The sequence below is a fragment of the Rhea americana genome, unplaced genomic scaffold (assembly GCF_003343005.1).
Source record: "Rhea americana isolate MKP2758 unplaced genomic scaffold, rheAme1 scaffold_337, whole genome shotgun sequence".
NCBI classification, from domain to species: Eukaryota; Metazoa; Chordata; class Aves; order Rheiformes; family Rheidae; genus Rhea; species Rhea americana.
In genome coordinates this window covers 104,214-119,702 of record NW_028186465.1, presented here as the reverse complement: position 1 = coordinate 119,702, position 15,489 = coordinate 104,214, and the positions used below count along the sequence as shown (strand labels likewise).

The 15,489-nt window shown below is 38.4% G+C and overlaps 1 protein-coding gene across 2 annotated transcripts in view; it reads right to left on the bottom strand.

The window, feature by feature from the left end:
• Window positions 1–15,489, bottom strand: part of ARFGEF3 (ARFGEF family member 3) — a 98,639-nt gene that overhangs the window by 54,799 nt on the left and 28,351 nt on the right. The window contains exons 5-7 of one of the 2 annotated variants that reach the window (XM_085311260.1): window positions 5,330–5,398; window positions 2,626–2,757; window positions 406–528 (exon numbers count right to left, since the gene is read on the bottom strand). In XM_085311260.1, the coding sequence (XP_085167386.1) occupies window positions 406–528; window positions 2,626–2,757; window positions 5,330–5,398 (324 nt within the window). The remainder of the gene's footprint in view (window positions 1–405; window positions 529–2,625; window positions 2,758–5,329; window positions 5,399–15,489) is intronic. The other variant, XM_085311259.1, reaches the window with a different exon arrangement.

Here is a 15,489-nt window from a genome sequence, read left to right as displayed (position 1 = left end):
TAAATCCACCTTAGTTAAACTTTCAACATTAAAGAGTGTTTTCGGTTTATGTAAATATTTGTCATGAAAACATTTTGGCAAAAGGATTTCAGTAAATCTCAGGAAAACAAGTAAAAAAAAGAAAAAGGTTAGGGCAGTCTGACCTCAGAACAAAGCCTTTTTTGTTTATGGAAAGAGGAAAAAATCGGCCAAGTATAGCTGACAATTGGCGAGCTGTGTTTCTGATAGACTGCTCTGAGGCAGGCACTGAATCAAAGCTCAAAAAAGCTTTAAAATAGGATTAATTGTGGAAGTCTCAAATAAAAGCCATCGGCACAACAAGCCACTACAACACACTGCATTCAGAGAAACAAAAAGGTACACAGTCAAGGATGTGGAACCATTTGTTGATGCCAGAAGGCTCACCATATTTTCTTGCTTTTGCCGTAACTGTAAAGTCAAGTCACTCAACATTTGGCTGAGGGTTGCCCGCACAGCGGTGTTAATGCTCCGCTGGTGACAGCTAGACATATATGTCTCAATGCAAACCTGATGAAGAAACGAGATAGCAGTATACAAATATGAACTATAACTTACCAGTAACACATTTTAGGAGGATACCAAAGTCTCTTTTGTGCAGAAAGCCAGCCTTCTCTACTGCTCCACAGTTTTATAAGCACATAAATTTTTTTCAGTGATATGAATAACTGAGTAAGTAGCATCCAGAAGCAGCATTCAGTTCACCAGTTAATAAGTCTCAAAGCTGATGGAACAGTTAGGCAAAATTGGCAAATTCTTCCCCTGCTGTCAAATCCAAGTGATTTTGGCATATGCCTTCTGCTGTAGATAATTCTTTGTTGTTTCAATTGTTTATTTCTAGATATTTATCTGAAATCATAATTCTGCAATTCTGTACCTCTGATGTAAGGCTCCCCCAATTCTTACAGGCTATTGCTTCTGCTATATTTACCACTTTTTCTAAATACTGTAGCATATTTGTATATACACACATGTAGTATAGTATATAGTATTATATATAGAATAGTATATATTATTATATACTACAAGATACCTGCACCTACCTACCTGCACCTGAAAGCCTTTCCAAACATAGCAAATACAATCACAATTTATCATAAATGGTGCAGATGCTGACTGCCTTCTAACAACTGGCAGTCAACCAGAGGATTCCTCAGCTTGGAGATCAGCGAGGTGCCAAGGTCGCATTGAAAGGACATCAATCCATTGCTCACAGGTTCTCGCTGACCCTTAGCTGCTTCCAGATTTTTGACACTGTGCTGCAACAGGAATCCTTCTTGACCTTTGCCCCAAGACGACCTTAGGCAATCAGTTACCAAAGCCTAATGCAGCTAGGATCCTGGGGATAGAAACTGCAGCTGGCAGTGTGCTATCCCTTTTCAGGTTTGCTGCGGGAGGTGATGGCCTCTGGAAGAACCACTGTAAGTACTAGTAACCATTATACCTACTGCTCAGTAACTACCATGCAGGTAACAGTCTTGATGCAGTTTAGTGGGTTTCAGACAGAACTGCAAAATACAATCTTCTCAAACTGTGATCTGAAAAAGCAGTTTTGGTCCCTTTGGCCTACACCAACCTTTATGATCGACAATAACCAGAAAGCTGTTCATATACAAATATATGTACATATGTACATATATATACTCATATACATATATCTTTACGCTTTCACTTTGCCATCATTCAAATGTATTTGTAGCAAGGAGGATCATGACTATAGATTAAATTATCTGTGAAATACTTATAATGTTATCAATGATATGCAGGAGGAGTATGTATAAATGTGTCTGGTGTACAGATGTTCTTGAATGAGAAGGTTATTATACAACGTAAAATCATTTTTGCAGTTCCCCAATGAGGATGAGGTTTTAAGAGGGGAACATGAAAGTGACCTGATTATATAAGCCAATCCTTATCAATACAGGCTAGGACAAGACTCTTGATTGTTTCCAACTCCTACTGAAAGGAAACAAAGCCAGACTACTGACTAAGAGAGAGGGGCTGGGAATTCAAGGCTATGAAGTTGAAGATGGACATACTGCTGGCACACTTCTGTATTTGTTAAAGCAGAATGAAGAACAATTAAGATTCTTTTGACCTCTTTATGTTGGGCCATGAGCACAAGAAAGCATGACTGAATTTCTTGGATATAATGATATTTTAAGTGAGTTACCTACATTATGACTTTTGTTTTATTTTCCCTTAAAGTAGCCAACTAAATCTAGAGATTATTAGCAACTAGCTAATAACTAGCTGTTATTAGCAACTGTTCCCATCTTTCAGTTATCACCTGAAGTCCAGTGGATAGAGAATCCTGAAGCTCAGTGACCACAGTGACTTCATCTCATAGCTGGAAGAGCCAAACCATTCCAGTGCTGTGGAGCCCACTGCAAAGGCTGCGTAATCGTACTCTTTAGCTGTATGTCTTTTTCTGAGTTACTGAAAGAATTGATGAAATATCATTCTTAGAGGCAGGCTGACTTTCTGGAAAGAGCATGGTTGATACCTCCTTTTTCTCTCCCCTTCCCATGTCCACTAATGGGCACCAGTACTATCCATTTGAGCTCCAATCTGACAGAAGGCCTGTGTTCAAAAACACCAAGATACCTTTTGAAAAGCCACTGATGAAGAAGCACCAGTAAAAATACGAGAGCACAGGACCCCGAAGAGGTGTGCAATGGACATTTTGATCATTTCATGCATTCGGGGACTTCCAGCTCTATAGCATGCAAAACACAACTAAGAGTAAAACACAGAAGGGTTAGCAAATGCAATACAAAAGAGTCACAAAAAACAAACTACCAAGAGGTAGATGGGAATAACAAATATACACATAAAAATAAACAACAGTCAGAGCATGAATTACACTTTCTTGCAGGGGTGCAGGCAAGTGTGAGAGGTTGCACACAGCAAGATTTACTCTATTTTCAATACTAGCAATATTCAAGCTACTAAATATAGTACTCTTCATATTGGGTACTTCACTAACATGAGGCTAAAAATATTCAGAAATACTTTGTATCCACAAACTGAGAATGTGCAAAACAGCCAGACTTTAGCGGTGTCTGTCAGGGAGAGTCCTCAGAGAGGTAACCCCACCAATACACAGGCAGCAGCTTTCTCATTCTGCAGTGACTCCAATCTGCTGTGCAGGGCAGGCTAGAGAAAGTAAGTGGCTTACTTGGAAAGAAATACTGAGTAGTAGGGGCATAGCAGCTAAAGAGCTCCTCTCTGTCATCCTTCCATTACAGCAAGACAGACAATAAATGCTGAAGTCAAGAAAGTGCTGGACTTGGAAATCATTTTCTGTTCCCTACTGCTTACAGATGGCAGAATTCAGATGCAAAGGAGAATTAAGCGCAATTTTTAAAGCCTTTGCCTTATCTAAAACCTAGCCAGGAGGCACTTGAGGAAGCATGTATGTGCCTAGAGGGATTTGCAAAACAGGAGGAGCGAGGCATTCACTACAGCAGAATTTTCTTGAACTGTGGGGAAAAAAACAGATATACCTGCAAATATTCACAAAGGAAACACACTTGCTCTATATGGATTGCTTATCCAAATTTCTTGAAGGAAATAAAAGTTTTATTGGTTTTGCTGGCATATCTTGTCAGTATTACTGTATCTACATTGGGGCTCTTGCTCCTTTTAAAGAGATAGGACAACCTATCATTGCACTAACTGATGTTATTTTACTAGCAAAGATTTTTTAAGAGCAAGCCTGGCCTTTTGAGAATCAGCGTGGTGCAACTACCAACAGTAGGATTTAACTCCTCCTATGAAACCAAACTGCCAATTTTAAGGATGCTTTAAATGAATAACAGGAACATTATTATCCATGTTCACAGACAGAACAGAAATCATGATTTCTAATACAGTCTACAGCAGAAAAGTGTGGCTGCTTGATCACTTTTCCCCAGTTTTAGGTAGTGCTCTGAAAGACTGAAGTCTGAAGGGTTTAGAGCTATGATTTTCCCAGCATGTTTTTTCCCAGCATGTATCTGTACACAGACAGGTACTAAGCTGGTTTCACCAACTTTTTGCTTTCCATGTTAGAAAGTCTGCTGCATAAAACCGCAGCAGGAGAAATTATCCACATTTTCTCCAGTTTGGGATTTAGCACAACTGAAAAAACAGTGGCTTGCTATGAATACTAATTCAGCTCATTCCTGCTGCAGCCTCTACTGATGGGGCTCATAAGAACCTCCAAAAAAGTCACCCATCGTGAATTTGATTCTCACATAGCACAAGAGGAAAAACATTCTAAATTGTGCAGGACATATGTAATGAATACTACTTTTTACCCCACACACATTATACACAAGCCTTTATGTTGCATTCCCACCTTTTAAAGTCAGTATCTTGGCAATCAATTAGGACAGTAGTCAACCAGTTTTGTTCAGTTCCCTTTTATTCCCATATCCTGTTTTCAGCTTGCAATAGCACAATGCAAGATCTATTTTATTTCTAAACTTAGAAATTTTTGAACTTCCTGGTAAAACTAGCTATATGCACATTACTTTTAAAAGAACACAATATATGTTGGGGGTAAAGGGATGGTGCCTGAAAGGTCAGTGATATTTTTATATAACCTTTACTTTGCTCTACAGGTATTACCTCTCCCCTTTACCGTGTTAACAATAACATCTCTCACCTGGATAAACAGCATAGTAATTTGCAGCTGTACTGAAGATATCACACTTCTACAAACTCTTGCTTAATAACCTGCCCTTAGCAGGTATGTTTTCCTATACCAAAAGCTCCTTTAAAATCTAATTCAGACTAAAATCTAATGGGAAAAAAAGGGTGACTAGTGGCACCAGGACAACACCATATATCTGGAGGTACAGTAAATCCTTTCCTTAGAAGCATTAGGAAAAAGATGCATGTTAACAAGGCATATTACAACCTACATACCTCTCTTGATGAAATTGTTAATTTCATCAGTATGTTAATATGTTAATTTTAATGTTGCACCAGGTAAAGAATCATCATAGCGCTATGTTATAAAGAACCCAAAGACAGCATTTTCCTATTCTGAAAGGTAAAGTAAAAGAAACATGAAGAACTGTAAAAATGCAACACTACAGCATACAATTGTCACTCAATTTCCAAAAGTGTGCCTTCCAATGCAAGCCAACAGCCTTGTTCAATTTACAGCTATTTCATCATACTAGACATGAGTAACAAAGTAATACCGGTCCTTAAGAAAGTAGTTGTGACTTGGACTAGTTCAATTTCAGTATATGTATGGAAGACACACTCTAGCCAGTGGTGACACATTAAGCAATGTCAGGATGAAGGCACTCACCTCAGCAATCTTCAACACTGAACTCCCATTCAGCTCAAATGTGGAGGTGTATGTTATACAGAGCAAGACCTTGAACCAAAGAGAGAGATGAAAGGCACAAAATTTAAATTTCTTCTGTTATTGCCTCAATTTCCTTCCCTACCTATGTGCTTTAGCCACAGCTTTTCCATCCTTAGAGCAGACATCAGATGCCTTCTGGTATCACATGTTACTGGGATGAAGGAGATGGCACAGTCAGGAGTAAGGAGTTGCCTTCTCCTGAGAAGTTGTAACTGCTAGCCCCAGAAGGGCAACTCAATGGATTATTACTTGCTGTCTCTTATATCTAGCCAAGAAAAGATAGTTCAGAGACCAACTCTACTCTTAGATTTGACAGACAAAATCAGATCATATTTTATCCATAAGCTTTGCACAATTCATGATCAATCCTTCTATTTCTTTTTATTAGTCTTACAAATGAAGGAGGAAAAAAAAATGCATAAAATACAAATTATTACTCACATGACATGGGTACATACATATGTGAAACATATTATGTGAAACTAACCATTGCTCACTGCTCAGCATGGACTGAATTTCTAAGTCTAGATTGTTTCCAGTGTTTTACAGTTACCTGATAAAGAATATCTAAAAAACAGTTCATAAACCATTGCGTTGATAGAATGTTGATAGAACCATGATAGAAGGTTTCACCCACCTTGAACCCAGCAGTGGGAATAAGGACTAAAAGCCCTGTCCAACATTTTACTTTGAAGAGGCGTAGGGATGTGCTGTGATCTAAGGGTGAGTAGTGTGGAAGGTAAACAGGGTGGTGTGGTGACGAGTGGTGTGGGGTGATACTGCCAACGTCTGCAGATATTCTCCCTCCAGCACTGTGGTCCCCCCTTCTAAGCCCTCCAACACGAAGGGAGACTGTCAGAGTCTGAGTTACCATCCCCTCCACTTCAAAGAATAAAATTCTCTCAGTATGGGAATTTATGCCTTGCTGGATATAGCCTGAGTTTCTTGGGATAAGTATACCAGGAAAATATCAATCACACTAATACTAAAGTATAGGTTCCTGCAACTTCCTCAGCCCCAAGAACCTCCACTTCTCTGCTTCACAAGGAAATTTGAGGCATCAGCTTAATGTTACTGATTGTTAATTATTTCTCTTATTTATTACAGGCCACTCAGTGGTAATAGGTTTTTATATTACAGGTAGGTTCCTTGATGGCTACTGATGCATGCCACCCCAGGTAATCTCCTTAGCCTAGAAAGAAGAACAAATATACAACTTTGTCAGACCAGAACTTGCAAACAAACAAATGAACAAAAGGTGAAGGGATGTATGTTTGGGAAGATTATTGCCTGTAGGTCTCTTTAAAGAATGATTTGTTCTGACCTTTTATTGTGTTGTGCAGTTTGCACATTACAGTGAAATGGTAACAAAACTATAATTTAACAACTTGAAGCAGCAGACTAGATCAGACTGCATCCACAAGCTGGATCATCTTACTTGGTAGTGACCATTTCCAAAACTGCATTAGAGCCTTCATGGGGAAAAAAGAAAAGCTGATTTATGGGTTAAGAGAAAGAGGCAATTCCTTAGTATAGTACTGCTTAGCATGCAGCCACTGAGCACTGATCATTACTATGGCATCTTTTTCTCGAAAAATGACTCCTCTGCACAGTTCTTTTGCTCCAGAGAGCAGGGAGGAAAATCCATTACTGGGAAGCAAGCATTCAATAACTAAGGGAGTTTGAACTCAGTACAAGAGAGGCTTTGGACATTGGCTACTTGCTCTTACAATTCAGATGAAACAGTCTGTCCATAGAAGAATGTCCCACTTTGTGAAGGAAAACATTTATATGCTTCTCCAGTATTTTGACAGTCAGCTGGAAAAGTTTCTATGCACTGAAATGCACTACATCTTTACAAATATTTTACTCAGCAGAACTGCATTTCACTACCGACTGATCTTTGGACATTTAGCATTAGAGGAAAGTAAGTTTCTTCTTCATAGCTTCCTTTTCCTGTAAAACGGGCAAAATGGATTTTCTAATCTTTAAGTGTTACAGATCCTATCTCCCTAGTAGGAGGAAAGATAAAAGTCCCTGAGCACTAACTCCTGAAACTGCCAGAAAAGGAAATCTCTCTCTCATTATAAATGATTAAGAGTGTTACAGTTTGGGTTTCTTGATATAAACTCAGCAAATTTCTCTGAAATTCTGAATGCTGGGACATGGATGAATGCCAACAAAGAGGAAAAATGATAGCTGTTCTTCTACCCACAGGACAAAACCTACAGAACAGCTTGGAAGTAAACAGCTAATTATAAAAAGCTCAGGGTTGTCATTTTTACTTAGTGCTCAGTTCACACCAGCAACATTAAAAACTTGAAAAATGAGCAATTTAATTTGGCAATGAGTGATTTCTAAGCTACTGGCCAGCGTTGCACCCAACTATGGGCTTGACTACTATTTTATTGACATTACTAATTAAACTGTGAGAGCTCAACATCTGTCAAAAAAAAATGGTAATGACAGCCTCCAATTTGTTTTCTACTTACGATGTTGTGTAAAACACAGGCATAGCATACAACTCATCAGCCAGACAGACAACAATATCACCTCCACTGATGGATACTGTGCTGTCATACTAAAAGACAAGATGGACAGCCAGAACCATGACTAACCTAATATGGCAGTTTGCACATCTTGATTTTCTTCACTGGGCAACATTTGCTTGCTTCTTGTGACTTTCTGCTCTCTTACACAATCTCTACTTTGTATAGCTTTTTAATGCTTAATGCTTTCCACAGATCAAAAATTTGAAGCCATACACTATGGTACAGGGGAGTACAAAACCAGTACAGGCACTCTTATACGCCTTTGCTTTCGAAGTGACAATCCCTATCTATTTTCCTCTCACTTTGAAAATAAATAAATCTGCTATCTTTATGGAACTGCAGCACAAGCAGTTAGGATATATACCTAACCTTTTCTGTCACATGTACCAATAACCTGTTTGTAACAGGTGAATGATAGAAAAGTCTTGCATCATGTACAAAGGCAATAAGGAAGTGACAGTGAAAAATCTTACTTTGAAGCAAAAGGGAATTTCAGCAAAAAGTCTGCAAAGTTCTGAATGCTACTGTTTGTCTAAGAGGAGGGCAGGGAACCTGCTAGCTACAGAAAGGACATATGCTCTGACCTGATCACATCACAGAAACATTCAAGTCATCAGTTAGACTCCCTGCATATTCCTGGCTTGCTCCAACAGCTAAACAATGCAAGCTGACTTAAATCTCAGAGAGAGGAAAAAAAAGTCTCCTTTAACAAATCACTCCTAAGATCAAAAAGATGCTCCTTGACCAATGCACAAGACTGCTCCCAGCAGCACCAGCGCTGCTGCAGGGTTCACTTACAGCTCTGACCATGTTTCAGACATTTTAACTTGTGTGTCTCCACATTTTATACAGAACAAACAGGGAGATGGCAGCCTTCCCTCAGTCTTGAGATTACTGGGTGAAAGGTGGGATAGAAAAACAACTTAAGCGTTTAAATCTACTAAAAACACCAAGTCTCTAGACAGTACAATTCATAGGCTGCTTAAGTACACAGTAGCTCAAACAGTCTGCACTGGGGCTGGCTGGGCGGGAAGGGAGAGATAGTTTTTATTGTGCAATGACATTTTACTTTGGTAATCACCAGTAGCGGAAACAGGAAAAAAAAAATTACAAAGCAATTCCCAGTAGCACCTCCAGTACAAAACATAATTGAAAATCAACTTCCTCCATGTGTTACTGTGACAAGATCTTCATTGCTACAGTGTCTAAAGTTTCTTAAGGATGGACCTGTACGACAGTAGAGATTGCTTCAAAGTCATACAACCTCCAGGATGCTTTAATTGGCTTGTGCTGTCTTGTAAATGCGTGGATGAGATCAAATTTCCACAAATGACTTATCCATCATGAAAACATTTATTTTAGTTACTGGTGAGGCTACGCTTGTCATGGAAAAAAAAATACAAATTCTATTCCCTAGAGTCCTAGGATACCAATAGCAGTACAACACTGCATGCACAGAGTTTTCACAGTGGGTAACATGAAAAAAAAAATATGGTTTTGGTAATACACTGTTAGTTAGTTGACATCAAATGATTGTGTAGTATTCCAACTTCAACAGAATTTAATTGACATTACAATGCCTACTCCATAATTTAAAAAAGCTCTGTAAAAGAGGGAACCTTTCTAGGTTATAAGAGTGCTAAGTGTTGTCAGCCAAGTGCTTAGTACCTATTTGAAGTAAAAGGTCATTTACACATTGAAGAGCTTATGGTGGGGGTCACATCAGATAAATATGGTATTTAAGAAATTAAGCAATATTCCCTCAAAAATGAGAAGGAGGAATAAGGTATAATACTTTTGAAAGCAATTTTAATCTATCATCACCTGAGGATACTTCAGCACTTCAGTGTGTTTAAATGCCCAAGTACAACACCCACACACTACTGCCATCCTGCATCTAGTCCAGCACTCAAAGTCCCACTGGCAAAATCCTCTGAGCATCCATTTCTCTCCTAGCTGGGATGCACACAGCCATTTCAGCTCTGAGAGTGCTTAATGACTTATTTTACTTTTGGGCTAGTACGCTTGTGTGATATGTGCGAGAAGGGACCCCCTCAAACTTCCTCCATCCCTCAGAAAAAAAACAAAACACACTCAGGAGAGACAGTAGGACTACCCTTTTGTTCTCATTCAATTCAACATTTACAGTAAACATTCAGTGTTTCTGCAAAACAATTTGGACAGGAGATGTTCTCATAGTTAGCAGAATATAGAGTAACCTGGTCATATTGCATCCCTTGGCCTTAAAGGAAAACAAGAACAAAAGAAATGAAGAGCATTAATAAACTGAGATATACTGTGCCACTGTGTATCACTGTAAAACACAGCAGATTTTAATTAAGAGGAGAAAGGAGACAGTGTCTTCCATGAACCAGTGAACCCAAAAAGGCCTTGCTATCATAAGCAACTGGTACTCAGCATTATGAGTGCACCAGAGCTTCAAACAAAAGAATCGTATCTGCTATAGAATAATCTCACAAATTATCAGTGGTGACATGCTGAACATTCCCAGAAGATCATACTCATTAATTCACGAGACTAAAACAGAACTACTGCTGAACACTATTTATGGCGGTTTGAAACCAAGCGAAACCTCTGCTTATGTAGGACAGTTGTAAAAGGGAAAAGAAATGATTTAAGGCAATTGCTTAATAGAAATTTAACAGATTTGCTCAACAGCTCTGGCAGTGGCTTTTGTCTTTTGAATTATAATACTTAAAAGCATGGAAGATTAAAAAAAGGCTTATCAGCAAAGTTGGGATCAAGTTTCCCATTTCACAGATTACAGCATATTTGGGCATATCACATTATTCTATCAAACAGAAGACAGTTAAACTATCAGCAGAATGAAACTGAAACAGAAGAAATACAAAACTCAAAAAAAGTGTAAAAAAATACAGCTCTAATGTTACTTTTCTTGTTAAGGAAGAATATCACTTTTAAGAGAGATTTATATAGATCAGTCATGAAATAAAGTGCTATTCAGTTTGCTCAGGGTGCTTGGAACTTCCCCTAAAACTGGAGCAGACAGTATTATTATGTGTGAGGTAAAGAATAGAAAATGCAAAGAAGAGAAAGCCTATCACCATAAAAAAAAAATTAATTAGGAGATCAGTAAAACCCAACAGAAAGAATCTTTAAGCTGATAATCTTTAAAAAACAAACAAAAAAAAAAAACCAAACAAACCTCAAAACATAGATCTATTTACTGACTATATAAAAGAAAAAAAGAAAGTTTTGTTTCTTTGTTTAAGGCAATCATTTCAGATACAGGTAAGCATAAGCAATTGGGTTTTCTTCATTGTTTCCATAGCACGAATTATGTTGGTTTAAAAAAGTGACAGGATAATAGAGAAGAAATTATAGAAAAAGGCCAAGTAAAGAAGGAAATTAGTGCCCACCCATTCACAGTGACTAATGCAGGCTGCATGTGTGTATGATATAAATTTCACTATTTTCTGACATTAGCTGAAGCTTTCCCTTCTGTATTAGATTAGTTTGTTCAATCACCCAGCAATTTATACCAAGAGCCCTAAGCGTTGCTCAGGCAACGAAAAGCAATACATCAAAGCCCCTGCTTCTCTGCTGCAGCCCCATCCCTTTGAACTTGCTTCTCAAAGGAAAGTGAAGTTACATGCATCCACTGTTAAAATGATCAGAAAGGAAGACAACACACTGATCTGTAAGTAGAAGCAGAGCTGATATGGAACAGGAGCCAGTGTATTCCCTCATTCTCCCTTCTTCTGTCCCCAGAGGAGGCAAAATGCCCCATTTGTCCCCATGCTCCCAGTCCTCCACATCTGTCCTCCCCAGCTCCCTTAAGCCTGCTCTACTGCTCTGCAGCATCTATTGCCATTTAGCTACGAAAAGGGATTCTGAATACTGGAAGGAAAGTTGCTGGTGCTGGGGAGTCTCTAGGTATTTTGCTTGAAATAGTTCTCTGGGATCCTGGAAGAAAACGACTATATTTAGAATTACTCTCCAAGGCCAATAGAGTATCTGAACCATAAAATCTACAGCAACATCTCAAAAGCATATCCCCCGACCATAAACCATGTTACTATCAGACTTGATATAGAGACAACATATTCATTATCTGGTTTAGGAGAAAAAGTATGACTGTTAAAACTCTATGAAAAAGTACAACTGTTAAAAACACTGCTCAGTATTTTTTAGTTTCTCAGAGATAAAATGTTCTTTAAGAAGTGTTTAAAAACATAGATCATTTCTGAGAGATACAACTTTTCAGTACTTTATCTCTGGATACAAAATGTTGCCATTTTCTCCTGACACATGAATTTGTTGAGTGGAAGAGAGGGAAAGGAACTTCCTTGCTCTCAAATATACATAAGATTGCATGAAAACTACATTTAGGAAACTTCTTGCACAGTAACATACTTACAGACAAACAAATTAAGATTGCTTTTTGAAGACAACAGTTTAACTGCCAAGAAGATAGTCTGGAGACAATCTAAGAAACCATGTCCCACAGGCTGTTCAGATGGAGCCTTTCAGCCTGCCCCTGGCTCTCCCCTGATATGCATCCAGAAAACTGACACTGAAAGAAGCAAGACAAACCATTTTTCTAGTAGTAATGTCAGCCACCATAGCAACTTAAGTTTCCAGGTTTTTTTGCCCTTTGTGAGAGGGACACATGAGCAGCCCCAGAGAAGATGCCTCAGCTGGCATCAGCATAGCCCATTTGGGCAATAGCTTGCTTCTCAGCTGCTCCAGCATGTGGGTGCCCAGGACCAAGCTATGTAACAGCTGTGGTGGCAGAAGCCCTTGCCTAGGAGCCTCCATCCCTTGAGAAGCCCATCAGTGGAGATGGCCTAAGCTGCGTGCACATGGCCTGTGGTACATCTGCAGTACATGTACAACTGTGCCTAAAAGCTTTGGGAAGTGACCCTTCCCTGCCACTGTGCTGAGTTACATCGCCCACTTTTCTGGCCTGATTTGGCACTGTTGCCACCAATAAGAAATAATGTCTGACAGCAGTGAAAAGATGAAATGGGGTTTTATGAAGGTTAGAGTTTTTATATCCATTTATGTCCCCATACAGTGTCTTGCCAGCTTAATTTCTTCAATGTTAAGTGATCTCTAGGTTCTTGGTATATGTCTATGACTAAAGAAAATGCGCAAGAACACCTGGTTCCCCTCCACACCAGGCAGGCATTATATGTTTCAGAGCCTGACACTTTCCACACGGTATATGAAAATCTGCAGGTACAGTCCCATGATTCATTGCTTTCACACGCTGCACAGCACAGAACAGTTCTCAGATAAAAGTCCTTGCTCAAGTTTCTTCATTTCTCTTTTTTGAGCTAGAGTTTTTCTGTATGAAAATCTGCACTGTTACAAAAACCATGCTGGCTGCAAGCACTCAAAAATAACAAAAAACCTCTACATGAACATACAAAGCTGGGTAGTATTACCTCTATCTCTGAGCGCATGTACTATAAGGTAATATTTGATCACAGTGGATCATGGGCAATAAAAAATAAATCTCCTCACAGACCATTCCTTCATCAGCTAACCTGGAAAGAATCCCACTGCTAAGTAAGCCTGGAAGAAAGAACATTTCTCTCATTCAGGCTAGAGACTGCAAGAGCAATGACCATAAAGGACCAAGGACAGGAATCCTACGCTCTTACCTGTCCCACCATTCTCTCAGCCCCCTGGATAGATTATTCCTCTAATTTCCGCTTTTTTTTCCCCTTGATCCCAATGATTTCAATTATACACAAACTGGAACAGTTCCTACACATGACAGAATGAACGTGTTCTTCAAGCTAAAACAGCCTTATAATCTCACAAATGTGGCAATTTTGGGAAAACTAAAAGTTGTGGGTAAGAATTTCTTCAGGCAAGGGAGAAATAAGCTTACTTATCTACAGCTGAAATGTTTTAAAAGACAGGATTTTTTTTTTTTTTTTGTTTTGTTTTTAGTTCCAGAATGTGGCTGGCTTTTGGAGATACCAAGCTGATTACTTTAGGCAGCTGATTACTTTAGGCAGCTCCCATCCAGGCCGTTACCATATTTATCCTTTTGTACCCATTGGGGAGGAAGCTCAGGTATTTATATAATAAATATAATAATATATATTCAAACTTCTTTGGGGAGTTTCTTTCTAAATTACATAGGAATATCACAGTCTCACATATGGAAACCAGACATATATCATCATCCCAATTGATTCAGGAAAGGATGTCCTTATCTTGAAGCACACAAGGTGACTCAATCCACTGGAGTTAACCTGGTTAAAGCTACATAAATAAAATGGCTTAGTTTCTAATTCAAGACAAATGCTTCCATTTAAGAACAAGCAAAAAAAGAGAAAAGTAAACTCAAGAGTCTGGATTTGTAGTTAGCCTACATTAAAACAATTAAACTTACTGAAAGGTCAGGCTGACGAGCCATTAAGAACTCCGGATAGCATTCCTAGATAGGACTGATCTCAAAAGAGTGCTATTTGCATTACATTGTGCAAGTCTTTACGTCTTCTTTGACAGTGCAAATACATCTCTCAAATACAGACTGGTTAGAAATCATTTATTATCACAGATCATATCAGGCACCATCACTACAAGATACAATGAATACACTCAGGTGAAACTTTCATCTGTTAAATATTCACTATTAGTACAAATTTTAAACCAGTTTTGCATTAAAGCATGCAAATAAGGTTGAATATTGATTTTTTTTATATTACTTTATTTGAAACAGGTCCTTCTCTATTCAGAAAGGGACTTGTTCTCGCTGGAACGCACTTAATGTAAAGTGACTTTGGGAAAAGTTGGCAATAATGAATTGCAGAAAAGGAAAAACTGAACAGTATTTTTCTCATAACTGATCTTCAGCGTAAGAAGGATTATTCCTCTTCCCAAAATACAAGTGGCCCATCTATAGGCTTCTGTGCTATATTCTATTTACATCAGGAACCGAGGATTAGTTTTGTTTTGGCTTTTTCCTTAAAACATAGTATTTCTATATTGAGAGGAAAAAGTGATTATTCCAAAATTATATATTAATTAAAATGTGTATATTAACAGCAGATACCAGTAATTGTGTTGCTGATTCTCATATACGTAATTGGGACTTCCTCACAGCTCCTCTCTTCTCTACCTCCGCTTACCAGTTACATTTTTATTGTTGCACTAATGAATTCTTATTTCTGATGGGCAGTGAAATCACTCTTTTTACTCCTGTAATAAAACTGATACACATGCTTTATCTCAGAGAGGCATCATACAGAATAACACAGTTTACAAATACTTTTAAATCCATGTCATTTCCATCAACCTCCTCTTCATTTTTATTTTACAGCTCAAGGCAAAGCAGAATAGTTGCAAATGACATCCTATTAAGCATAAGCAAGTTGTATGTGCTAGGAAGATGCATTTCATAAACACTAACCTTAAAACAATGGGAAGATGCACACTTCTATTTTGCTGATCAGCTTGTTTACCAATATATAACAGGGTGTGGAATTTAATCTCCCACAGAGGCTGAGATTTTACAGCTGTATTCTGACAAAATTTCAGATC